At 37.4% G+C, this 27,969-nt stretch overlaps 1 protein-coding gene across 1 annotated transcript; it reads right to left on the bottom strand.

Annotated features, from left to right (window-relative positions):
- Positions 1-1,046: 1,046 nt before the first annotated feature.
- Positions 1,047-26,370, bottom strand: qrich1l (glutamine-rich 1 like). The gene is made up of 9 exons (XM_002932183.5): positions 26,119-26,370; positions 14,540-15,573; positions 12,022-12,193; positions 9,958-10,112; positions 6,103-6,217; positions 5,918-6,026; positions 3,095-3,246; positions 2,799-2,889; positions 1,047-2,369 (listed from the first exon to the last, which is right to left on the bottom strand). The coding sequence occupies exons 2-9, from the start codon at positions 15,548-15,550 to the stop codon at positions 2,180-2,182; spliced, it is 1,995 nt and encodes a 664-aa protein (XP_002932229.1). The 5' UTR covers positions 15,551-15,573; positions 26,119-26,370; the 3' UTR covers positions 1,047-2,179.
- Between the last annotated feature and the right edge of the window lie 1,599 nt (positions 26,371-27,969).

Genomic DNA, 27,969 nt, shown 5'->3' with positions numbered 1-27,969 from the left:
TCGGCTGCCATACGTTACTGCCGATGGGGAACTATGCCCAGTGTTGATAAATGACCCCAAATATCCCTTTAAGCATGTCTTGACATATCATCATGACAACAGATGGATTAACTGAATGTAGGGCTCTTGCTAGACTCGTCCTGCCCCTCACTACCATGCTAAAATCCCAAATGGGTATACTCACAAACATAATATGACAAATAACGTTGTACAAAAAAATCCAAGCGGATTTTATTCACTATTAAAAAGACATAGTTCACTATCCAGTATCTCTGTTTTTGGCTCATATACCTTCCATATCTGGCAGGAGGTAATCTCCCCAGAGTGTCGGTATTGCACTGCACTCACTCATTGGTTTTACATAAGGCAATTTGTCACTTGCACTAAAAAGAACGATTGTTTTAGAAATTCTGAACCAGTCCTGTAAGGTGGACTTGTTGGGCGAAAGCTGCAAGCAACATTATTCACGTTTGGATAAAGCCCAAATCGGACTTTTTACTTTATAAAAGTATATTGCATAAAACAGCTCATATGTAAAATCCCGCTTCATCTAAATAAACCATTTACATAGAATTATACTTTACTAGAATGTATCATTTGGTACTCCTAAATAGAAAATTGCCATTTTAAGTACTAAGGGCCTCCCCCTGGGATCATATGATTCACAACGCACACATACATGCTAGGCCACATCAGCCAATTAATGGGCAGAGTTCTGTCTTTTATTCCCACACTACTTCCTTTTACAGTTAGAGCTGCATTATTTTTGGTCATGTGATCTCCGAGGGAGCACACAGCCCATCACTAAATGGTGGCTCAAGGGAAAAGATGTAAAAGGGCAATATTTACTTATCTAGTAAAACAAAATCTTACAAATCTTGTTAACAAGCATTAGGGAATGGCACTGGGGGCACCATAAAATGATTAAAACGGTACAACATGAGGCTAGTTTACCAACATGCTAAACTGTACCAGTACAGGTGCCCTGAGCAACCAATCCTTTATTATATTTCCTAACCAACAGGTTACAAACAGACCAATAGAAATTCCAGTTATAAAGCCAACATAACACATTCCATTTCAGTTTTATTTCAAATGAAAATTAGTGCTCAGTCTGTATTAAATAACAAAGAAGTCAAATCTAGCATACATCAGATTATAACACTCATTTTTCCTATTATTCAGTGATTTCCATGTTGATTTTTCTGTGAAAATATACATATCTCCCTGTAAAAGTGAACTTACTAAAAACACAATCAAATGTTACATTACAGTCACTATTGAAAGAAATCCAAGTGCCTGGATTGTTTTAAGGCACAGCAGAAGTGGATTTGAGGTAAGGTTGTATAGTTTCTCAGCATGATGTGCAATTCTTCTGTGCATGCAGAAAAGTAGGTGTGGACCGAAAAGTGTCAGATTTCTAGTGACCTTTACACTCACAACATCAAAAACACAAAAGCTGGAAATATTCCAAAAATCGACGCTTCCCATAACTACAATTTCAACTTAATTTTAATTAAAAAAAAAAAAAAAAAATTTGAAATGTCTATATCTGACATTTTTTTCAGTTTGGCATCCTGGATTGTAGGTCATGGAAGCATTATCCTTTATAAAGGAAAAACAGTACCATCTTTTTAGCATGTCTCATTAAGAACATGTTTATGGCTGCATTGCACTAAACAGATTAATAAGGTATACAAATTAAGCGCTTATTACCAACAAACAATTCCATACATAAAGTCTTTCACATGATACAGTACATATTTTAGAATTAGAAGACCTTAAGGGTTGACCTTATTATGTCATTGTTTTATGTAAAGATACCTAAAGAAAAATATTTACAAAACAACAAAATCGAATGATTAAGCCGGAGTGTAACTACTCCATATATATATATTTATATATGTGTGATTTCAGCCCTGTACATACAGAGTTATAGAGTGTTCAGGATAGAGGAAGCATAAATTAGATCAAAACATCCTAAATCTATGTGCTTTTTTTCTTACATTGCAAAAGGTTTAACATATATCGTGGTCAGTAAATGCTTTGTATACGCAAAGCAATCAGCTTATCCTGTGGAATAAAGTACAGTAAAGTACATAATCTACAGTTCTTCATGCTTTACAAATAAAGTGTATACACATTTTATTATTATAACATTGTTATACAGGCAGGTGAATTAATATGCAGAAATATGGGAAGAAACATGTGCTTCCTGAACATCTTTAACCAGTAATATTCGAGTTAGCATTTGCTCCATCACTTCCTTATTTACAGGCTGTCCAGAATACCAGATAGGGCTGTTTGGGGCTACTACTGGTTCAGGAACTAAGTAGAAGGCATCTGTCGGTCCCCTCATACCTTGTGGACTGCAAAAATGTAAATACAAAAATGATGTTTAAACATAAATCCCTTTATATAAGTAATAGTCACAGTCTATATTCCTAATCCTAATATGAAATACAATACAACAGAAAGACTCCTATAGAACATCAACATTTAGTGCAGCATCTTCTGCTTGCTTTAGTTTCTGCCTACCTCTGTATTTGGGCCCTCTAATATTCAATTTTAGTTCTAACTCCCAGACTGTTGCCTGTTCGCTAGAATAACAAAGCCCTAGCGCACTCAGTTTAAATTTTAAGTCTGAGGAGTTTAGAACTAATGGAGGGGAAATGAATACAAATTGCACCTACTCAGGTTGCCTCAGAGTTTTCAGCCATGACAAATGTGGAAGACCAAATGCAACGTGTCATTGTCCTTAATCGTACACTGGTGTTCGGAAACACTGCCAAACTTACCATTTAAAGCGATAGAAATCATATAACTTGATAGGGCACTGCAGTGGGTTATCAGGGTTTTCGAGTTGTTCCACGTAGGTTTCTTCAGTAACTACAACAAAGACAGGAGGAAAAGCAGCGAATTTAAGGGAGCAGACAGACACAATAGGTTTAGGTGCAACAGTGTTAAGTGCTACCTGATCCTCTCTGCTAGATGCATTAGGTTCAATAAATGGGTTCCCTTATATGTTAAATAAAGGGAATCAGATCCCTTTATTCTTATAGCCATCTCTCTCCTGGTGGCTGCTGGAACATACCTTTCAAACCACTCTGAACTTGGCCATACAGCCTCAGAAAACGTATAGTGCAGTTCTTATCTTTTCCAATTCCAGGATTCTTCCTGGTCTGCTTTGTTATTTTGGAGAAAGCCAGCTGTGAATGCTGTTCTACAGTTTTTAAAATAAAATACCTAAGACAGAAAAAAGAAAGTAACTACATATTTTTTTTACACTTGCATTACATCAGTATATGCTACAACTGCTAACTAATCTTGTCCAACTTTGTGTCTCTTTTAGACTGCAAGTCTGTTGAACAGATCTCTTTACCTTCTCATTATTATTATTTGTACATTCAGTATATACACCCATCTATTGTACAGAGCAGTTACATAATATGTAATGATACTCCACAGTAAAGAACAAAGACAACATTACAGTAACTGATAACACAAATAAGAAAAAGTGTTCAGAGTGAGACATCATGGTCATGTAAAAAATGAAGCACTCTTTAATAGTACTAATGTACACGTTCAGCAAAATTCTATTATCTTGTTGCCAACAAATGTGTCATTGGCACAGTACCACCTTGTGACACCTCATAAAATACAGATAGAGCTATGGGATTTATTATCCAGAATGCTTGGGACCTGGGGCTTGCCTTTATTTGACACATGAAATAAACCCAATAGGATTGTTTTGCCATCTATATATACATCTTAGTAAGGAGATATATATATATATATATATATATAGCAGAAAAGAAGATGGGGAGCTATTGCTGGCATCTTTGGAGGCGCAGATCTTCCCTGCCAAAGGGCTGTGGTTGCCCATGAATACTGTACAAAAAAGGGCATTAACTTAAGGAATAAAAGAAATTCTCCTTCTTCATAGATCCCTGGTGAGTATGCAGTGCAGTTCAATCTTTAAGGCTATATATGAGCTGGAAAGAGTGCAGAGATTTGCAACTAAACTGGTAAATGGGGTGGAACAATTAATCTATGATCAACCAGGCGAATGTGAGAGAACATGATTACTATTTGCAAGTACATTAGAGAGCATTACAGACAGATATAGTGAGGGATCTTTTTCATATTGAAATGAACAAGTGATCACTTGAAACCGCAAAAATGGTTCTTCACAGCAAGGGCAATGAGGTTGCGGAATAGCTAATAGTGTTACCCCCTTTGCTACAAGAAGCATCTCACTGCAGTTATTTCAGCCAATCTACCAGTCTCTGACTGAGGAACATTTGCCCCACTCCTCAATGCAGAATTCTTTCACCTGTGAGAAGTGTGAGGGGGTTCTTGCATGTACAGCCCGTTTCAAGTCACCCCACAATGGGATTTAGATCTGGGCTATGACTCGGCCACTCCAGGACTCCCCATTTCTTAGTTTTCAGCCAGTCCTTGGTGGATTTACTGGTATGTTTTGGGTCATTGTTGTGTTGCAGGGTCTAGTTCCGCTTCAGCTTTAATTTTCTTACAGATGGTCTTACATGTTCCTCAAGCACCCTCTGATACACAGTAGAATTCATGGTGAATTCTATGAAGGTGAGATTGCCAGGTCCTGCTGCAGCAAAGCGTCCCCAAACCATGACACTTCCACCTCCATGCTTTACAGTTGGTATGAGGTTCTTTTCCTGGAATGCTGTATTTGGTTTATGCCAAACAAATCCTCTGTTTTGGTGTCCAAATAATTCCATTTTAGACCCATCTGTCCAAAGAACATTATTCCAGAAGTCCTGGCGTTTGTCTACGTTCTCTCTGGCAAACTTCAGTCTAACCTTGATGTTTCTCTTAGAGAGCAACGGTTTCCTCCATGCACACCTCCCACGCAAGTTAAAGTTGCGCAGTCTCTTTCTGACTGTAGCGGCATACACTTTCACATCAACAGCAGCAAGATCCTGCTGTAGCTCCCGTGATGACATTTTAGGGGTTTTTGGAGACTTCTTTTAGCATCTTACAGTCTGCTCTCGGGGTGAACGTGCTTGGATGGCCAGACCTGGGCACGTTGGCAGTTGTTTTGAAAGTCCTCCACTTGTAGACTATTTTCCGGACAGTGAAATGGCCGATTTCAAATTCTTTTGAGATTTTTACAAATCCCTTACCAGACTTATAAACTGCTACAATCTTCTTTCTGAAGGCCTCAGACAGCTCTTTTGATCTCACCATGGTGTTCACTCTCTAAATAGGGCAAACCTCCTTCAAAATGCTGAGTAACAATGTGCACCTGATGTGATACACCTGTGTGTGATTTGACCCATTTTAAGTAGGACTAAATATGGGGGTTTCCTGATTTATTCCTCACCAGAAATTGCATTTTTGTAGAATTACAAGAAGAGCGTGAAAAGTCTTTTCTTCAGTCTTAATTGTTTAGTTATATTACTTGAATCTCCCAGTATTGTTAAATATCCATATGTCCAAGAATGATACAAAAACACACAGGGTCTCATAGGGTGTCCTAAATTTATACTAAAACAATGTAGGCTGTAAGTGGTATTTCATTTTGATTACAGTAGTCACGTCTATAGAAGCTGCAAAGCTGCAGTGGTTCAAAATGCAAGAGCTGTAAAAAACAGAAACTTTTAATTTTTATTTTTTAACTTTAACAAGTTATCTGAGGCTCAAAATTAGTATGGAAAAAGAACACAGCAAAGCAGTACAGAAATTCTTTAATATGACTTTGAAAGTCCAGGAAATGCCGCTATGTGCTTGCCTATTAAACCAGCTCCACGATTCTTCCAGAACCAAACAGGGTCACATATGGTACTAATAGAAATGTTCCAAACATGTTAACATTTCGCCTACCTACAATACTAATAATGCTGAAGGATAACGGATTTAAGACTGTAAAGTTACTTACTTAGTGTTAAAATACATAAGTGTGAAAAGAAGAGTAGTTGGTGAATGGGCACCAAGTTGTTTACAGTCCCATAACATTTCTTCAGTAATACAACTGGAAATGATGTAACCTAAAGAAGATATTAAAATAAGAAATTACAGTACACCGCCATGCTAAACATTTCAAAGTACTGAATACTTTCCTACCAAATGGGTTTACTCTTGGGCACCATTCCTTAAGTACTTCATGAAGTTTTTCCAAAAACTTTGAGTAGTAAAGATCGGCAAAGACGTTATCGATTCTGTTATTGTTGAACATGTGCTAGAAAGGAAAACAAAATCCATTCAGATTAGGATCAAATGGTCCTTACAACTGAGAAAAACAAATATGAATAATTCATTTTTGCCACTAAATATCATGCTAGAGATGAGGAGTTTCTCTTAATTATTTTATTCTTGGCTATTTATACATTGTTGTTTTACCTGTGGGAGGAGGTAGTAGGTAAAAAAAAAAAAAAAAAATTAATTTTTTAACATTAAAATAAACGCAATGCCTGCTTTTTGCTTATGCCCCTGACAAAGACAACCTTGATTTTGCGTGGTCGAAACCTGTTGGGTTTATTTTTATGTGAATAAAAGGTTTTTTTACCGAATTCCCAAGTGCCCTGCAATTACTGTATATCAGTGTGTTTGGGGATCTTACAGGGGACCCCTGCAGAAAATTCCAGACTTTTTATTATATTATAGTAGTTGAAAAGAGTGGAACGCCGACTATAAACTTCAACTAAACTACAAGACAGGGACATAGGCATCAGTAAGGCAAGGCTTATTTTTAAAGCACTCATTAACTCACTTTAAACTAATGTTCTTGATTCTGGGAAAAGATGAAGAGGTTAAGGCAATAAAATGAAAATAACAAGAAACAACAGTATGAAATACAAGCCCTACATATATGTGAATTGTATTGCATTTAGGAGAATATTTCCCTACAAGTACAGTACCTTGTACTTGATCCCAACCAAGATAAAATAAATCCTTAGTTGAGGCAAAACAACCCATTTGGTTTTTGTTTACATGATTTTTAGGAGACTTAAAATATGGAGACTCAAATAGCAGGCCTGTTTTCAGTTGCCAGCAGGTGCTTATTGAAAGGCAGCTGGATGCACTGCAGTTGGAATGCAGAGAAAAACACTTATTTTTTTTACCTCACATATTTGCCATAAAAAATAAACAATTTCACTTAAACAGGAGAGGTTACTATTTGCTATTCAGATCTACAATAAAAATCACCTTTTCACAACACACAGTCTCTGCAGTCAAAATGGGGTGCTTTGTTTTCAGAAGAGGCCAGATTCCTTGCAAAGGTTTGTGCTTATAAAGGAACTTTTAAATCAATAGAAACATATTATACAATGGAAAAATTAAATGTATTTCTTAACAGCCTCAGAGAACAAGGTTTTGCTTGTAGTTTCCTTTTCCCTCCCGCAAAGAATTAAATAATGCACCACCTGGCACGAACTAGGGCTGTTTTTATAAATGTTAATGCAAAATCAAATCAAAGTAAATGAAAACAAGAAATGCAGGAAATACTGGTTTATAATCCTTTCTTTTACAGCTTAAGGTATATAAAAGAACAGAGAACAGGGATATGAACGTTTACCCAACAGCAATAATAACTGACACCTTTTTGGCAATATTTCAACATAAGACAACATAACATCAGACACACATTCTAAAACCAGTGGTTCTCAACCTTAATGCCGCGACCCTTTAATACAGTTCCTCATGTTGTGGTGACCCCCAACCATAAAATTATTCCTAAAACCATCGGAAATATGTGTTTTCCAATGGTCTTAGGCGACCACCAAAGGGGTCCCGACTCACACATTGAAAACCACTGTTCTAAACTGATGGTAAAAGTCCCTGGAGTGCAAGATACAAAAAGTCACATTTCACAGCATGTACAGGAGATTTCCATCATCTAAATACATCTGCACAAATGTAAATGTGGAGACCATACAGTAAAGGAGCGAAACCAATTCACATAATGTGAAAAAGGCAAATTTATAATAAGCACAGGTCAGACAATGAGAAGGGGCATTTGCCAGATTTTGTTTTAAGAGAATAGTCACTGCTATGTTGTAGGGAATGTGTAGCAAACCATTCATATGACAACACACAAGTATTTTAAAATGCCTTAGGGCATCACACAGAAGCAATGTTTTAAGCCCCTAAGGCAAGAGCTTGACAAAGAGCCTCAGGGACCATGCCAGACATGGTGCTTTAACGCTGTGTTATTAAGAAATTGTAATGCAGCATTATACACAGCAGTGGAAAATGAGAACATTTTTCAGACAGACGTATTTCTAAATTATCCATAATTCCTATTACTCTCTCACCCACCTACACTGATGCACCACAATATTATGTCAATCTGAGCTTTGTCATAAGCTTTTCTGCATGCAGTAATGTGATGTACAATAATGACAAACCATTTGTTACAACGTATAACAGTATTGTATGTTTATATTGGCAATGGCTCGCAGCAAAATGCCTACAATGAATATGGGGACTTGGACAATAGGCATTAAATGGTAGTATAGAAAGAATTCCACAATGATGCCATGTAAAAACGCAGAACAAAATTCTGTTGTAATTGAATCAATTGAAACACTACATTTATTAATTTTATAGATTTTGTTCTGTCCTGTGTTTCGGCTCCAACAGGTAAAAAAGCACATTCTAGTATTTTATTTGGTGGATATCAGCATGTAAAATGTGTGTGAATGTTTACAAAAAGCATATTACAGTGTTTTATATAGTAATGATTACTAAAAATGCCATTTGTGACATCATTTTTGGAGCCTTCTTTGTGATGCATTAAAACTGCAAATAAAGGCATACTTCTGTGTTGTCTTATGGAAGCATTGTTATGAATACAGTGTGTAAAAACAGAGACTAAGTAAAGAACTTGGAAAACGAAGCTGTTTGGATTTTTGGGGGAATGTGCAGAGATACACAAAGGAAATCATATTGGTTGTTTTTGTACGTTTTCTTGTATGTTTAATGTATACACCCATTTATTGTACATTTATTTGGCAGGGAGAAGCAATGGAGACACACAAAAGGATTTAGGGTTTTACTAAACTGCAAGTAGATGCAAATCTTAACGCACAAACTGCAACCAAAATTCTTTGGGGCTGTCAGCCCGAACGAATGGAAATCTACAAACGTGATTAAGATTGAGAACAGCAGCATTCAAGGCAACTGAATTTACCCTGGTTTCCTCCCAAAGTCTTTAGGCTCATTGGTTCTCATGAAACCGATGCTATGGTGTATGTATGTGTCAGTTTGAATCCAACAGAGAAATCAGACTGGATTAGTATATCAGTGCTGTATGCTAGCAAAGTGACACATTCAAGCAGTTATATATAGAATGTATACCTGCAATCCTACTTAAATTACTTTTTTGCGGTGCCTTAGTTCCCTTGATGTCTTGGCTTGACATCACCATGATGCAAAGTTCAAGAAAAAAAACTTTGCGAGTGCTGTTCCTATTTCCATTCAAGCAGAACATAACATTCTTCTTTCTCTCTTTCATATTATTCAACCCTGCCTTTTCTATTTATCATGTTCTTCCCTTATCTTTCTGCTCCCCTTCTCTCCCAAACCTTCCTCTTCTGTTTTTTAACTTTAACTTTCTCACTTATTTTCAGTCCAACTTATTTCCTTGTGTTCTCCGCCTAGTGGTAGCACGCTACTAACTGCAGATAGGATTCCCAAGCCACGCTGTTCTTGGGTATTCTGGTCAACCTATTCCTTTAGTCCTGCCTTAGTGTTTGGAGGACTAGGGTAGGGTAGATAGGAAAGTGATTTTGCAACTGTGTGTGTTTGTGAGCAAATGCACTGAGTTGCAGTGAGCAACAGGCAAAACAGCTACTTCCTCAACAAAATGGTTATTACCTGATGATCTTAATCCAATTCACTCAGTATTTAGATAATAAAGTGAAACATGTAGCACACATAAAGCCTTACTGTCATGTACTGAAACAAAAGTCTTACCTTTTGCATACACAGAAATAAATAGAACAACATATCAGCATCATAAGTAGAACCATCATGCTTTCTAGCCTCTTTGGTCATTAGGCACAGTCCATAATTTAAATCTGCTATTGGCACTGAAAGAATATCTTCCTTAAAAATGATTGGTTTTCTTCCTAGAAAGTTTAAGAAACTAGAAATTATTAAGGTATCATTTCTGTTGTTAACTATTATTTCACAGTTAAATTTAGACTTTTCTAGCTGAACACAAACATGCAAGTATTTATGTAAATATCTTTTAACATACAGAAAAGTGCAGTCCCATGCATCACTAAAGAAAACATTCTAAATATATACATGATGTAAACTATTAGGAATCCATATGGCCTGATAAAGCCAAAAGTTGCAGGCATATTATTTGTAATCATACACAAATTAAGTTGTGACACAAGTGACATCACTGATGACATTATTAAGAACTACAAGTTACATGTGTGTCTTTTTTTTTTTAAAGACTTTGATTTGGGCGAATAAGATCCCTTAATGTCACATGACTAACACTGGATAACACTTTTTTTTGTGCGTACAACAATTTTTTTTTCTTTTTAGAGGTGAGGCATAATTTTGCTATGCAAAATGAGGGTTCAGATTTGGTCCTAAAATGGTGGATTCGGTGCCACCCTAGAAGGAACATGAAAATGTTAAACGGGAACAATCATGAAAAATGTTTTTTGATATTGAAAACATAAAGTCTAGACAAACATTTTGATAATTTCTAGATTTTGAAAATTTTGCACCATAACAAAGTTATGACTATTTACTAAAGGAGCCTTCCATCCCCCACCCTCTAGGACCTCTGGATCCCAGAATGTGAAATGTGTGAGCAATGTGAAAACAGATTTGCTGTGGCGTTTCATGAGGCCACACCCCTAACACACCTCTCTATGTCACTCAGTCAGTGCTCTCCTGTAGACCGACTAGCCAGGCTTTCAAGCTTCTTGATTGGCCAGTTGAGTCCAATCAGGCCCACCTGGTTAGTCTGTAGCATTTACTTTGCAATAGCCTGTCCGTGTATTTGTAAGAAATGTCCACATGTATTTGTAAGAAATGTCCATATATTGTGTTATCGATTAGCTTGCACACATATAAAAAGAGTGACTACAATGTTATTGCACAAATAGTAAGGCTTTGTTCCTACAACATTTATTTCTAAGTTATACAATAGGCATATTGTAGTTTTATGGGAATATGCAAGTGGATGCTCCAAAGTTATTGTTTAACTACAACTCCTAGCATCACCTGCCAGCTCACTTGACATGTGCTTTCAAATTGCTGGGCCTTCAAGCCAAATAACTCAATTGCTGCTGCTGCTGCTCAGCAAAGAAAAAGAAAGGGAAATGTGGCTTTCTTGCTGCTTTCTTATAAATAACCAATAACCAATTTCTATGTGTTTGTTAGTGACTCAGGTGAGTGAGATGGACAATGTAAGACAACATAAGGGTGAATTGAGTTGATTTTTTAGACTTTAGAAGTTTTTTTCAGGTTTTCTATCAGATAGGAAAGATGGGCAGGTGGGGGTTGAACTTTAGATGTCAGTCAATAATAGTTGGGTCACTCCCACTCCTCTCTGCTCAAAACACAAGCAGCCTGTAAGTACTGTGTCAAGTTAAGCAGATTCCCATTCATGAGAGTTCCCCTTTAATAAAAGCATGAATAGAGACCTATCCACATACTGACTTGAAGGGGGTTTTTAGTTTCATTGTAATCTTTCACTGTAAATCTTTGCAGAGATTTGTTTCACTTTGAGTCCCTTTCTGTTGATCACTGTCAAAAAAACACTCAAAGAAATCCATTGTGAATCAATGTTCTATCACAATTCTAATCCAAGAGGGTGAGTAGTATTAAAGACACGGTATATGTAACTACATGTTTTTTGAGGGTTTAGTTCTTTAAACAAAAAAGACAAAGCCAAACTGAGATAAAGACACCTAAAAAAAACCAAAAACATACAATATAGTTCATTGCACATAAGCCAAAAAAGATATTAAAATAATATTTAAATCCTATGATAGCTAAACTTCCTACTTTCAAAACATGGCAACTTGTTTTCCATTTCCTTCATGGTTTCTGCATTTTTTATCTGTGCCCAACTCTTCCAAAATAAAGCCCCTTCCTCAGGCTTGAGGGTGCATGGAAAATCTGCATTATTTTGCAATCGTAGGTGCGATTCAGATGGAGAGCTCTGTAGGCCTTCAGACTAGATAGGGAAAAAGACATTATACCACTTGAAAATTCCTTGATTCTGCTTCATCAACAATGAATATTAATTATTTTGTTAATATGTGAAACAGTTATTATTAAATACAAATGGTATTCTACAAAACTTTCTTTTTCAGATGATATACAGGTATGGGATCTGTTATTCGGAAACCCATTATCTATAAACTTCCAAATTACAGAAAGGTCATATCCTATAGACTCTATTTTAATTTTTTTTTTTTTTTTTTTTAATGTACATTATTAAAAAGTATTTCCTTTTTCTCTAATATAATAATAAAACAGTGCCTTGTACTTGATCCCTACTAACATACAAGCAAGGGGCCCGGTTGTCTGGATAAGAGATCTTTCTGTAATTTGGAGTGCCATAACTTAAGTCTACTAAAAATGAATTTACACCCAATAGGATTGTTTGCCTCCCATAAGGATTAATTATATATTAGTTAGGATTAAGTACAAGGTACTGTTTTATTTTTACAGAGAAACTAGAATTACAGGTATGGGATCTTTTATCCAAAAACCCATTATCTTGAAAGTTCTGAATTACGAAAAGGCCACCTCCCATAGACTCCATTATAAGTAAATAATTCTAATTTTTAAAAATGATTTCCTTTTTCTCTGTTATAATAAAACAGTACCTTGTACTTGAGACAATTGGAAACAAAACAATCCTATTGGGTTTACTTAATATTTAAATTATTATTTTTAGCACACTTAAGGTATGGAGGTCCAAATTATGGAAAAATACCTGAAAAACCCAAGGTCGCAAGCATTCTGGATAAAAGGCCCCATTATACCTGTATTTCATTAAATGGAGTCCATAGGAGATTGCCTTTTCATATTTGGGAGCTTTCTGAATAACAGGTTTCCAGTTAACGCATCCCATACCTGTATGATTGATCCTTATTGAAGGAAAAACAATCCTATCGGGTTTATTTAATGTTTATATGATTTACTAGACTTTAAGGGGCTGATTTACTAACCCACGAATCCGACCCGAATTGGAAAAGTTCCGACTTGAAAACGAACATTTTGCGACTTTTTCGTATGTTTTGCGATTTTTTCGGATTCTGTACGAATTTTTCGTTACCAATACGATTTTTGCGTAAAAACGCGAGTTTTTCGTATCCATTACGAAAGTTGCGTAAAAAGTTGCGCATTTTTCGTAGCGTTAAAACTTACGCGAAAAGTTGCGCATTTTTCGTAGCGTTAAGTTTTAACGCTACGAAAAATGCGCAACTTTCCGCGTAAGTTTTAACGCTATGAAAAATGCGCAACTTTTTACGCAACTTTCGTAATGGATACGAAAAACTCGCGTTTTTACGCAAAAATCGTATTGGTAACGAAAAATTCGTAAAGAATCCGAAAAAATCGCAAAACATACGAAAAAATCGCAAAATACCGATCATTACGAAAAAAACGCAATCGGACTCCATTCGACCCGTTCGTGGGTAAGTAAATCAGCCCCTAAGTATGGACATTCAAATTACATAAATTGCCTCTTTTCCAAAAAATCCCAGGTCCTGAGTATTCTGGATAACAGGTTCTATACCAGTACATATACAGGTGTAGGACCAATTATCCAGAATGCTCAGGACCAAGGGAATTCCAGATAAGTGGTCTTTCCGTAATTTGGATCTCCATACCTTAAATCTACTAAAAAAAAATCAATAAAACATTAATTAAACCAAAAAGGATCGTTCTGCCCCCAATAAGGGATTAATTATATCTTAGTTGGGATCAATTACAAGGTACTATTTTATTATTACAGAGAAAAAGGAAATCAGTTTTAAAACTCTAAATTGTTCGATTAAAACGGAGTCTATGGGAGATGGGCTTTCCGTAATTCGGAGCTTTCTGGATAACAGGTTTCCGGATAAGGGATCCCATACCTGTATCAGCATATATTTATACATTTAAATGTTACAGTTATTCTAAATAATCTGATACCCAGTAATTATAGACCTACTCTATAGACCAAGTTGTTACACTTGGGGGCATATTTTTTATGCTGTGTAAAAAGAAATTTGCAGAATAAAAAAAGAACGCTGTGTAAAAAGAACACTGTTATGTAAATTCCAGTGGAAGTAAAAATTCATAAAAAAAAAAAATTTACGCCAATTTAACGCTGGTTTTTACACAGCAAAGCCTGCCGATGTGTGGCGAGATTTCTTGCTATTTTGTTTTATACAGCATAATAAATAGGCCCTTGGTGTCTTCACAATTTTTAATTGAAAAAGCACACGGAGCGTATTTTATGTGTCGAAAAAGACAAATAGATTTTTAAAAGCCATGTCATTAACAGCAGTCATGAAAAGTGACATACCTGAACTTGTTGATCCCAGTATTTTGATGGCTGATACCCTCTTGCTGTACTCTGTACAGACAAAGATATTGGGATATTCCCATTCATATTAATCAACTGCATAGGGAAGCCTGAAGTGCTTGGAGCATGTACAGTTTTCTCTGTATTAGATTTTTTTGCTTCAAAGTTCTCTTTACTTTCTTCTACCTTAATGCTACTTGTGGTCATTGGAATCTCTCCCATTTGGACAATACCACAGGTGTCCTGAGGAACAGAGGTATGCATAATAGTCTGAGATTCAGGACATGTTGCATGTGCAGAAAATATTGCCCATGATTCAACATTGGGCAACTGACTAGATGCTGATGTACTAGCTGGCACTAGTCCATACAACTGGCTACTATCCACAGTTAACAGCTCTTGACGAAGCGGAATATAGGCCTGTTGCTGGCTCTGCACAGGTAATGCCAGTACTGCAGCAGCAGCAGATGCACTCTGTAAGGCCGCATGATTTACAGAATAGCAGTTTTCAACAGGCAAGTCAAATTTTCTCTTTTTTACTGGCTGAGATAGTCCTGTTAAGCATGGTCTTTTTTCTTGAGAGTTAGATGAACCAACAATGCTAGCACTTTGTTCTTCAGAAACTGGCTGCCCTTCTACTTGCTGCTGCATAGGCTTAGCAGATTGATTTGACTGAATATCTACATGGTGACCCTGTCGTAGTGAAACGTGGTGAACTGGAATGTGATGCTGATCGAGAGGAACGCCAGAGCTAACTGTATGCTGCAAAGGGGATGCAATGGGCCTTGCCAGCTCCAACAAAGAGCCTGCCACATCTGTGCTGTCCATGTAAAAATAATGATTCCGTTGTTGATATACTGAAATCGGAGAATGTACAAACTGCTGCATTTCCTCACTTCCTTTAGCACTAAGAGAGTCCAAAAACTCTTTCATACGATGTGGCGGTATGGTTTGAGCTTTCATTCTCAAATAATCTTCATAGGGAATGGAATTTTCTAAGGAATGGTTCATCCTTCAGACAATTGGAAGAAAACCTTATGAAAAAAAAAGGAAATATTTTAAGTAGCTATGTAAATCGTTTTTTTTATCATATCAACAGTTATATTAATAAGAGGAAAATACAAAAAACTTCCCTCCAATTTCCCAAAGACTTTTCTCCCAAAAGTAGACCATAAATGGTTAAACAAAGGTAGAAGCATAGTCGATAAAATTGAATTGTGTTGCAGGATTATGCCAAGGTAACCTCGTCTCTGGTTATATTTTGCTTATCTCCATGCTGGAATTTAAATTGCCATCTGGCTGTTACAGTCGGTTACCCCAGCAAATGCATGTTGATTTTGTGGCTAAATCTGTATTGTATATTTGTCTCAATTACATTCCAGTTTAGGTCTAGTTTAATTCCGTTTCCATTTTTTAATGTAATTAGGTCAAAGAAGCAGAAATACTATGGTGCAGACAGCCTAGCATGTAAAAACAAATTCATTTTAGCTAGAATTTTGTAGCTATTATCAGTGGTTACTTGGTCAGGTCTGGCCAGTAAGCCATAGCAATGAATCAGCAATTACAAAAGTTGGACAGCACTGGTCTACCAAAATGGATGGCATCTTCACTGCAAATGTCATAACTGGCTGTCTGATTCAGCATCTTATAAATCCAGATTGGCCAGTGCAACCTATTATATACATTATGGAAACTAGTGATTTATTTGAAAGTTGATTAATTCACTGTTCAGAAGACATGTCCTAAATTTATAGTACCAGTTTTGAGCTGTATTAGTTTGATTTGCATGGGGTGCTGTACCACATTATACACACTTTAATGTTGTGGATATGCAGTAATGGGCTTGTGGCAAGATATACATCAAACTTCTACAGAAATTAAAATACAGATACAGGAACATTGTGGGAATATTCTTATCTTTAAGATTCTGCAACAGATACTTCAGTATCTAGGCATTTTTATAAAATGGATGCTTAAAGGTGGTATGAAGCCCACCCACAGGTGGAGATAAAAACGCAGTTCGCTAAAGAGAAAAATGTTCTGCATTAAATAAAAAAAAACTGCTGGAATTTCTATATAATGCGCCTGGTGCAACTCAGCCCATCAACAGAAAGGAACTTTGAAGCAGGCTGCTGTGTTAACCCTGGTAGTGCACTCTCACCTAAAGAATCGGACGCAAAGTCATTCTCACACTGAAAATGACAGAAACCAAACTTTTAAGCACAGTTGGATTTTATTAGTGGTGAAGTGCAATCACAGTTGCAAACATTTTAATGCATTAACAGCAATGGCACTGGATACAATTATGATGGCCCTCACAACAGCAATTATGTTGGACTTAATGCATCTGATTTGCTGTGCTATCACAACTGAATGCGTTTTAAAAAGAAAACTATACCCTCAAACAATGTAGGTCTCTATAAAAATATATTGCATAAACAAGCTTGTATGTAAAACCCTGCTTCATCTAATAAACCATTTCATAAAACTTTTATATATATACTTTTTTTAGTAGTATGTGCTATTGGGTACTCCTAAATAGAAAATTACCATTTTAAGAATTAAGGGCCGCCCCCTGGGATCATAGGATTCACAGTGCATACAAACAACCCAAGGCACACATACATGCTAGGCCTCATCAGTCAATGAATGGACAGAGTTCTGTTTTTTACTCCCAAAACTACTTCCTGTTACAGTTAGAGATGCTGTTTTTGCTGTCAGGTGATCTCTGAGGAAACACACAGACAAAAGGCCAATATTTACCGATATACACTATCTTACCAAACTAGAATATACATCTGTAAATATTGGCCTTTTACTATGGTCTGTGTGTTTCCTCAGAGATCACCAGACAGGAAATTAAATGATATACACTATCTTACCAAACTAGAATATATATCATTTATTTCCTGTCAGGTGATCTCTGAGGAAACACACAGACAATAGTAAAAGGCCAATATTTACAGTTATATATTCTAGTTTGGTAAGATAGTGTATATCATTTTAAGTGTCCTACTAAAGTATCTGTTGGTTAAAGGGGACCTGTTATCATAAGAAGTAATTCTAAGCTGTTCCACATGTAGCCGATATACGCATAAAAACGCGAGATAATGCAAAGTCTTGCGTTTTCATGTGTATATCGGCTACATGTGCCTGCACCCGAGCATATCTCATTCATTCGGGTGTAGGCACATGGAGGAGATGTAGGGCGGAATTTTCAGCAAACGCTTTTACACTTGCCGAAAATATCCGCCCTACGCCTCGTGTGGCATTAGCAAGCAATATATGATTTACAGCTGTGATTTTTAAATGGTTGGTTAAGCAGGGCAAGAACCAGAGGCATGACAGAAGAGCCTTGTGCCTAAAGATCAGCGGTATCGCTTTTTCTGCCTACCCCTACACCAGGCTCGTCTCCCCACCGCCCGCATGCCCTTATCCTCCCCTCGTCATCAATGTGGCTCGTTCACACATACGAGCACGCTTGGTGGGGGGCAAGAGACTGGGTTGTTAGGGCTCAAGAAGCAATCTCCATAGGGACTGAAGTTGCTGCTTTTTCTGCACAACAGATCAACTAACACAAAATAGTAGAAAGTCAAAGATTTGGTTTACTAAGATGTCACTGGGAAGCATAGAGATTTGGTTAACTAAGATGTCACTGGGAAGCATAGAGATTTGGTTAACTAAGATGTCACTGGGAAGCATAGAGATTTGGTTAACTAAGATGTCACTGGGAAGCACAAAGATTTGGTTTGCTAAGATGACACTGGGGAAGCATAGAGATTTGGTTAACACATTGTTCCTGAGGTATCTATAACAGTTAACAATTCTACCATCACCCCATGTTCCCAAGCCTGGTGCCTTGGGGTTATCCTTGATTCCGCCCTGTCCTTCACTCATCATATCCAGTCACTTATCAAATCGTCACTTTCACCTAAGAAATATTTCCAAAATACGATCATTTATCACCCAAGATGCTGCCAAAATTCTGATTCACTCTCTCATCATATCTTGCCTGGACTACTGTAACTCCCTATTAATTGGCCTTCCCCTCCAAAGACTGTCCCCACTCCAGTCCATAATGAATACGGCTGCCAGGCTCATACACCTCTCCAACCGCTCCTCCTCTGCCATGCCACTCTGCCAATCCCTGCACTGGCTTCCACTACCATACAGAATAAAATTCAAACTAATGACTCTCAAAGCAGTTCATAACTCTGCCCCACCCTACATCTCTGAATTTATCTCTAGGTACCATCCAACCCGCTTGTTACGCTCCTCTACTGACCTGCTCCTTAACTCCTCTCTCATTTCCTCCTAAAACGCTCGTATTCAAGACTTTGCAAGGGCTTCCCCCCTTCTCTGGAATTCGCTCCCACAAACTGTCAGACTTTCTCCCAATCTCTCTGCCTTCAAGAGATCTCTAAAAACGCATTTATTTAGAGAATTTTACCCTAATCTAGATTAAAATAACCTCAGTGTGCTGCTAAAAGCAATACCCTGTGCCACACCTCTCACAACTCTGGTCATGCCCATTCCCACACCTTGTGTCTCAACCCTTTCTCCTTGTAGATTGTAAGCTCTTTTGGGCAGGGCTCTCTTCACCTCTTGTATCGGTTATTGATTGCTTTAGGGCTCTGGCACACAGGGAGATTAGTCGCCCGTGACAAATTTCTCCGTGTGCCAGAGCCCTTATAAATTACTCTGTATGTCCAATGTATGAAACCCACTTATTGTACAGCGTTGTGGAATATGTTGGCGCTTTATAAATAAATGTTAATAATAATAATAATAATGTTAATAACTAAGATGACACTGGGGAAGCATAGAGATTTGGTTTACTAAGATGACACTGGGAAAGCATAGAGATTTGGTTAACTAAGATGACACTGGGGAAGCATAGAGATTTGGTTCACTAAGATGACACTGGGAAGCATGAGATGTTGATAAAGTGAATTCATTAAAAAAATAAATAAATGTATGCTATTTAAAACATTTGCAGTGCAGTACATGAAAACCACGTCTTTGAAGGTGAACTGCCTCTTTACCGAGTCACAACCAAAGCACAAATCACTTGTCCTTTATCCTGACAAGCGAGAATCCTAATTACTGCAGTTACTAGGGTCCTCTCAAGAATCTTTACTACATAACCTGCTCTCTATCAGAACAGAAGCTATTTGCCCAAAGTCAACTCCAACCTGATTAACCCAAGAATCGCTCCTTCTCGCCTATAAACTGAAGCTTGATTCATCCTACTTCCTTCTGAATAGCACACTCAGCAAAGCATTGCCCCTCAGTGTCATGGTTCACACAACTGAAATAAATTTGATTCTAAAGTACCTTAAAGCAATTTATAATTTTGCTTTCATTAGTCTTGCTACAGTTCAATGATGAAAGCTAACCACTAATTGGTTGCTATGGGTTACAACTATGGTAAAATTACTCCAGTTTTTTTTTTAATCCTTCCCCCAAGTCTGTTACCAAAGATCAATTTAGGCAATTGTCTGCAAAAAACAGAAGTCACTGCAGAACATTTCTCTGCTTCAATAATCAATTATGCTTTCATCAAGTGAATGCACTAAAACACACTTCAGTTGTGCAGAGCACATATTGCCTTCCACTGACATAATTTATTGTCCTACTACAGAGCTTTAACCCTTTCACTGCCAGGTTTTTTTATAAACATCGTAAACTGACTAGCAAGCAATATTTAAATATGTTCTGCTCCTTTAATATTGTTGCAATGGTTTGGTAACCTATAAAAACTATATATTGTTTTTCCTTTTGTGTAATTTCACTCCTGTACGAAAATATAGGACTCCAAATACCTTAAAAAATAAGATCATAATATAGGTACATTTATCAGAAACATAATTTAGATTATTCACAAAAATACCACTTATGTGGAAAGCCCCATTTTTCCCCAAACACACTATTACCAGATATATATGTTTTTATGGAGATCAAAAACTCCCAGCAGAACACTACAAAATTTTCAAACCATTGCTCCAGAAACTGGAAGGCAAAAATTCCTCTAATTGTAGATTTATCACAGGAATGCTATTCCCTTTAGCTGCATGCTCACATAAAAAACTTCAATTCCAACGCATGCAATAAACTGTGTCAAGCACAAAGAATGTTGTGTGATAACACATAATTTTGTATTTATTCTGATCACACACAGGTTTAAAAGATTATATGGCACAGACAGCTAGGACAACATTAGAGGGAATATTTAACTGGAATAAAATTGAAAAATGTCTGATGCAGCCTACAAACTGTAATGCTTTGCTAAAGTTAGCAATTTTTAATGTCTGAAAATGTGGAATTGTCGCCAAACTTGCATTTTACAGCATCTTATGCTAAATTTTGATTTGGTTACAAAGATTAACTTGCTATTTATGAACACCAGGGGTCTTCTGATTCCTGTGGTCAATATGCATATGATTACCTAAGGCTAATGCCACACAAAGCGTATGGCGCATATTTTCAGCAACCCAAAAAACACCATGCGCTTGAAACTCCCCCTACCTGTTTCTGCACCCAAATGAATGGAATACGCTCAGGTGCAGGCACATGTAGCAGATATCCGCCTAAAAACGCGAAACTGCATTTTCTTGCATTTTTATGCAGATATCGGCTACATGTGCCTGCACCCGAGTGTATTCAATTCATTCAGGTGCAGGCACAGGTAGGAGCATATTTTCAGCTTGCTTAAAATATGCGCCATACGCTTCATGTGGCATGAGCCTAAATATGTTCCATGAAGCCCTAAAATTTTATAGAGCGTAATAATTACCATAGATGTCTATTCAGTGACTGCAAAATCAATTGTCTGCATTAAATCAAAAATTGTCTGCATTAAGTGCTTTTCCAGTTAAATGGAATGTAAGTCTATGGAGTTTTTTTTTTGGTTTTTTTTTAAGCACACTGACACTATATTTTAGGCCTCTAAAATTAGGCATACAGCATAGGTAAAAAAAAACCCTAATCTTGTAAGCAAAAATGAATAATATATAATAAGCTTTTATTGTGGGTTAAAATAATTATCTTTAAAAATGGCCCCTTTATTGGCTCCCCATAATCTTATACTGCCCCTCTCCGTGTTTCAAATGAGTGGTGGATGTGTTTTAAGCCAGAAGCTCAGTAGGAGGGGGACAGCCAATCACTGCCCTGCAGTCACCCCAGCAGACACTTTAGTTCCCTATCAGGTCAGTCTAGCTGCTGATTGGTTCCCATCCTACAGTGCAGTGTGCCACTGGCCCCCCAGCGTAGCTTGTGAAAGAATGCAGATGGGCTGTTGTAGTAGGGTTTTGGAGCACTATAAGCCATCACAATAAGAGATGTTTTTATGCTTCCTTTGCTAGCTTTCCAAATGTTTTGATCAGGGTGTTTTTTTTTTTTTTTGCTTTTCTTATACTTTTATCCATTCTCCATCAAAACCCCTCAGATTATTCTGTGTCACTAGTGCGTCACTAAAATGGACTCAATATCCATAACAGTGACTGCGTTCAAGCATGTTGTTGCCCTGTAATGTAACATATTAAAGGAACTATTCACTTTTAAGATGACTTTGAAAGTCCTTTTTTATAGTTTTGCATTATTTGCCTTGTGCACTATTTAAAGGCTACAGTTTCTTTATTATTGCTATATTGTATTACTTATCTTTCTATGCAGGCCCTCTCCTATTCACCTTCTAGTCCGTCTTTCAAACCACTGCTTGGTTTCAAAGCTAGATAATTAGTTTTTGGACCTTAAAAAAATAGCTTTCTGATAAATTCTACAGTGTCTTTTTGCTAAACATAACTATATCTTTATATTGTTCTAGGCTCTGAATGTATGGATACTACTGTCTTACGGCATACTGGTAAACTTTAACAGTACCATCAGTATGTATTCTTTTTGTATGGACAAATTGCTTATTGCTTTACATACAACTCTTATTTTGTTTAAATCTGGCCTTCCAAAAGACATACTAAACATAAAACCTACCCAAAAATGTACATCCAGAGTTTGTGCACCAACTAGTTGACATTTATGGCTGTAAACTGGTACACTAGCAGAAGACCATCAATGCTCATTTTAAAAAGTGGCTGGGATAAAGGACCCTTCTTTTTTCCTTGCACTGCCATCTGCTGAAGGGCACAGGAAAGTGGCGCAGCACGGGCATGATTAAATCACCTGTGAGTATGTAGCCTAAGGGATGCAATTTAGGTTTTCTTGGAAATTACATTTTTTGCATTCCAAAGCCTTGCTGCAGCCGATTAGCTAGAAATGTCTGCATGTATAGCAAATGTTTTTGCCATCCAATTATTAGTTTTATGGCAGTTGCCATAGAGAAGAAATTTTAAAAGTAGGATTTAAAAGGGATATGTCATTTAATATCTGCATTATGAACACATGGCTTGACCTCTGGATTATGCAGATTATAGGGGGCAAGAATACAAAGACACACATTTTGCATCACAGTTCTACAAACCCATAACTAATCAGTATTTACCGAACAAGAAAACATTGATTGGTTTCTAAAGGTTACTAGAGCTGGTGCAAACTTTGCAGATGTAATTCTATGAGCATATGTCTTATTTATGTATGTTATACACATGAGCATTTCTGTCTGTGTTCCACTACAGCAGAATACAGCCACGTCTATTCTATTAGTTCATACAAACTTTGGCGCAGGCAAGTGGCGAATACAGGTGAAACACATCAAAATGCATTCCATCTGCATTCAGCACTAGCACGGCCACAGTAAGTATGAACCAAATGAGCTAACTAGGCTGTGCTTCTTACTACTATCCCCTGAAGTGCAAGATTACTCCTAAAAGTATTTGCCCAAATGTTTTTATATTATCTGCACCCCCATGTTCCTCTATGAGGGGGCTGCCATATTTGTGCAGCAGGAGTCCGTTAGCATTAGAAGCTATAACTGACAGGCTGAGATGGGACAGTCAGGTTGGCAAAACAGTCAGGTTTAGGGACTTCAAGTAACAATTACTTACAAAAGCAGTTCTCTTAGAGAAAAACAATCAATATGACCTATAGGGAACTTTTAGTGTACATTCATATTTGGAAAAAGTAGCTATTTAGCTACTTAGAATTACAATGCCCTCTGGGTTTTAAATAAGGTAGTAACCATAATCTGCTTCCTTTTCACAGTGTCCAAATCTGCTTTATTTAAAAGGAGTAGTTTATTAGAGACTGATGTAGACAGGGACATTGTGAGACAATTTTCAATATGTTTTCATTTTTTGTGTTTTTTGGAAATATTGGTTGCTATGTGTTACTGCCCCTGGGCAAATTAATGCCTTTTATTGCATAACCCCTTAAAAGATAACTTAAATATGTACTCTCTCTTTAAGCAAATGATGACATAATAGAGTACAATTAGCTTAAACAAGTAAACCTTTGTGATTTTAGAGAAGGAAATGCTTTTAATTTCAATACACTGCACAGCAAATAGGAGAGAAAAGGAAATGGCTTTCATTCAATTCATGCACAGGTAAACAAACTATGCCAACATAACCAAATAACTGTAGTGTAGGTAGAAAAACTAGCCAGGCATGTACAATCATATGTAACCACCAAAGCACCACTTTCATCACAAAAAAAATGAGGGACTCAGTACCAAGTGAATAATCTGATTGCCATCTTGAGAGTCAAAAGGAATGTAGTCCTGTGCTGAGGCAATTAGAAACGCTGCGTATAGGGTTTACCTTCTTATAAAGGCAGGATACACTTTTTGGCAACAATGTTGAACCTCAATAAATTTGAGACTTGTTTCAACCTCATCTAGTATGTAAAACAATAATGAAAGTTTTCACTGTGTATTGGCCACATACAACATAGTTTATAGCACTGCCTTTTTCTTACACATGAATACCATTGGCCTTTCAAACAGTAAAATACAAATTTCAACACCTGCAACAGGAGGGTTACAGAAATCGTAGTTTGACCGCTGATGCAAAACTGCTGACATGCATTTTGTTACTGTAAATAAACAATAATATGTAATATTATGTAATCCACAATATAGTCTGCATTTTCCAAGTTCATTAGCGATTGTCAGAGCATGAGTATAAGTACTGTATGGAAACTGAAAAATATTTTTCAAAATATATATATATATATATATATATATACAAAATACAAGACATATTTGCAATTTTGGACACAAGTTTTTTTTCCATAGTCCAGCCCAAGGGGGAAATGTTCTGGACATCAATGCTCCCTCTAAACCGTGTGCTCACTCACACACTGAGGCACAAACAAATTGTGTGAAATCAAAATGGTTTTTATATTCTGAATTGAGGACAACATTTTTAGAAATGTGCACACAAGTTTAAAATGAGCAAGAGTTTTCTTTGCTTGACACAATTGCAACCAATAGGTTACCAATAGGTAAAAATGCACAGAGTTGCACTTATGCTTTGATGAGAATTGGATGCAACTGAACTAAAAATGTTCAGTGAGAAGTGGGTCATTTCCAGTGCTTGGTGTCAATATGTGCATAATTCTTTAGGCACAAATATATTGCGCCCATTGCCATGTGCGACACTTGGAACAACAACCACCACCACCAATACTGTGGCCGTAGGTCAGTGGTCCCCAACCAGTGATTTGTGAGCAACATGTTGCTCCCAGTGTCCTCAATGCAGGTGCTTATTTATGAAATCTTGGCTTGGAGGCAAATTTTGGTTGAATAAAAACCAGTTGTACTGCCAAACAGAGCCTCCTGTAGGCTGCCAGTCCACATAGGGGCTACCAAATAGCCAATCACAGTCCTTATTTGGCACCCTCATTAACATTTTTCATGCTTGTGTTGCTCCCCAACTCTTTACATTTGAGTGAGGCACACGCGTATAAAAGGTTGGTGATCCCTGACGTGGGTCTAGGGCAGTGATCCCCAACCAGTGGCTTTGGGGCAACATGTTGCTCCCCAACCCCTTGGATGTTGCTCTCAGGCCCCCAAACCAGGTAGTTATTTTTGAATTCCTGACTTGGTGGCAAGTTTTGGTTGCATAAAAACCAAGTATAATGCCAAACAGAGCCTAATGCAGGCTGCCAGTCCACATAGGGCAATTAAGTAGCCAATTATAGCTCTTATTTGCACCCCAATGAAACGTTTTCCATGCTTGTGTTGCTCCCCAACACTTTTTCCCATTTGAATGTGGCTCACGGGTATAAAAGGGTTGGGGATCCCTGGTCTAGGGTTTCCCAGCGTCAATAGGCACACTTGTGCACCATTGCCAACAGGAGTGGGAACAGATACATCAGTGCCAAGCCCAACTATGCAGTGTAAGTAGCAGCACTGGACACAAGTACCTTAAATAAATGAATATGGTTGATAAATAAAGTCCATTTTTGCACCTGAACTGCACTACAGTGGCTGCCTCTTATGAGCCTTACGAACTTTAATCCTCCCTCTGAATTAAGCAGAGCTGCTAATAAGGAAAGGTAAGCCTTGCCCTCCACCCTACTTGCTCCTAAAATACAACTTTCAGGACCCCGTTTAGTTTTACAGTACGGTAGTTTTACAGTAGATGAAGTGCCAAAGGTTGACCATCAGTGAACCTGCAGACCTGTTGGCGTTGAGTTCCCGGAATACCGCAGCTCCATACCGCCCAACAGTACCACGACTTTCCCGATTTTCATAACACAACTGGCTGCCCCGGGTCACTGTTGGAATATCCCCGATCGCTGTTTAAATGTGTAGCTCCTCGGCTACTGCCGGCCAGCTCCTCCAGACACAAGACATCAGCGTCGCAAATCTCATCTCGCGAGAATGTGACATCACAAGTGCCAGTTTATAAGTGGAGTGACGAGGCACTGGCACGTAGTCCCGTCAGGAGAGATGCGCAGGGATGCGGGCTAGCGGATTTACTAGCAATCATAATTTGCTGTTTATGCAGCAGCCTGTGGAGGGATCTATGCGTTTCTCAGGGAATAATAAGAGAATAAATATTATTTTTGTCGTAGTAATTGTCAGTCATATCAGCTAACATCTGGGCCTCTGGTAGCAAAAATTGAACAAATCATTTAGTGTTTTCTTTACTCGCTAGAACGCCGACTCCTGGTGGTTGCCAGCAATGGCTCCCGTTGGAGATTCTACTCTCAATATTTCATTAGAAATCGTAAATTGTCTCATGACAGCTCCTGCTTGTGTGAGGAGAGAAAGAAAAACATGCTATGTTTACTACTACCCTTCTCCAGCAGAGACTCCTCTCCCCATAAATAACTAAAAGTACAATTCTATTTTTGTATCTTATCAGAAGTGACATTGGTCAGGAACAAAAATGAGTTTTTGTGCAAACTGAGCCAGCAGGGACAGAGCAAGGCATAATTTAGGAAAACATGGGTGACAACCAGTTTGTTTTTTTTTTGTATTCTTGCTTTAGAGGATCCTGTTGTTTTATGTGAATATTAGGGCCACATTTTTCAACATTTAGGGCCAAAAAGGCTAATTTAAAGACAATGGTGAAAATTACCTAATGTAATATTTAACTCTTTATTTACTTTGGTCCTAAGCTAATGGTTGAAATTGACATGAAGTATTTGTGTTTTTTTGTTGTTGTTTTTTTTACTTTGGCACCAGAGTTTTTTCTTGCAAACAATTTTTTAATGGCTGAAACTGACCAAAAAGTTAAAAGGTTTTTAGCCTCTTTTTTCACAGCATAAGAGACTTCTGCTGAATTGTGCACAAACTAGAACCAGAAGGACTAGTTTGGGAGAAGATCATGACCAAAAGTTATCCTGAGTTTTTGATTTTTTTTTGTGTTTCATTGCATCAGAGGGTCCCAGTGTTTTGTGAACAGTGGCTAGATTTTTCACAATCATCCATATCAAAGAAGTATCCCAAACTCAATACAAGATTTCAATTTAAAAAAAATCAAATTTTTAATTGAAATATCCATATTAAAAGCATACAGACCCCACAGAATACCGCCTTACGTGTTTCATACCCTTCTGTGTCCCGTAGGTTCCAAAACACACTTCTTCTAAGCATGTACTTACCCCAACCATCTTTAAAAAAAAACGCTCCCCTCTTTTAAAGTGTTTTACTTTAAACATTGTGTTTGTCAAGCAAAATAAACTTCACCTACACTGTAGAAATTATTTTAATCTTATTTTCTTCAGCCTTGGGATTCACAATTGCAAGCAGACAGGCACCATTTTGTGGACACTGTTATTAAGGCAAGCTTTGAATCTTGCCAAAATCTTGTTTCTGTGCCAGTAATACCCATATCCATGCACTGGTTACAAAATTAAATGGTGAGGAAGGAGGGGGAATGTGAGGTGCACAACAACACCTAATAAGTTCTGAATTGAAAGTGAAAGTAACTGTCTTCCCCACCTATATGCCTAAGGCATAGAGGCGGGGTAAGCAATATATGATTGACAGCTGGCATTATTAAATACTTTTATAATGGGCA

This window comes from Xenopus tropicalis, chromosome 3, assembly GCF_000004195.4.
Source record: "Xenopus tropicalis strain Nigerian chromosome 3, UCB_Xtro_10.0, whole genome shotgun sequence".
In the NCBI taxonomy this organism is placed as follows: domain Eukaryota; kingdom Metazoa; phylum Chordata; class Amphibia; order Anura; family Pipidae; genus Xenopus; species Xenopus tropicalis.
This window is presented reverse-complemented; position numbering and strand designations above follow the sequence as displayed.

What these genes read in the sequence shown, in the direction of transcription:
- qrich1l (XM_002932183.5), bottom strand. Translation starts at nt 15,550, where the DNA reads ATGAACCATTCCTTAGAAAATTCCATTCCCTATGAAGATTATTTGAGA. An exon ending in TATTTCTGTGTATGCAAAAG is followed by an intron (nt 6,218 to 9,957) that starts GTAAGACTTTTG and finishes TTTCCTTTCTAG; the next exon opens with CACATGTTCAACAATAACAG. An exon ending in AGTTCAGAGTGGTTTGAAAG is followed by an intron (nt 2,890 to 3,094) that starts GTATGTTCCAGC and finishes TCTTTGTTGTAG; the next exon opens with TTACTGAAGAAACCTACGTG.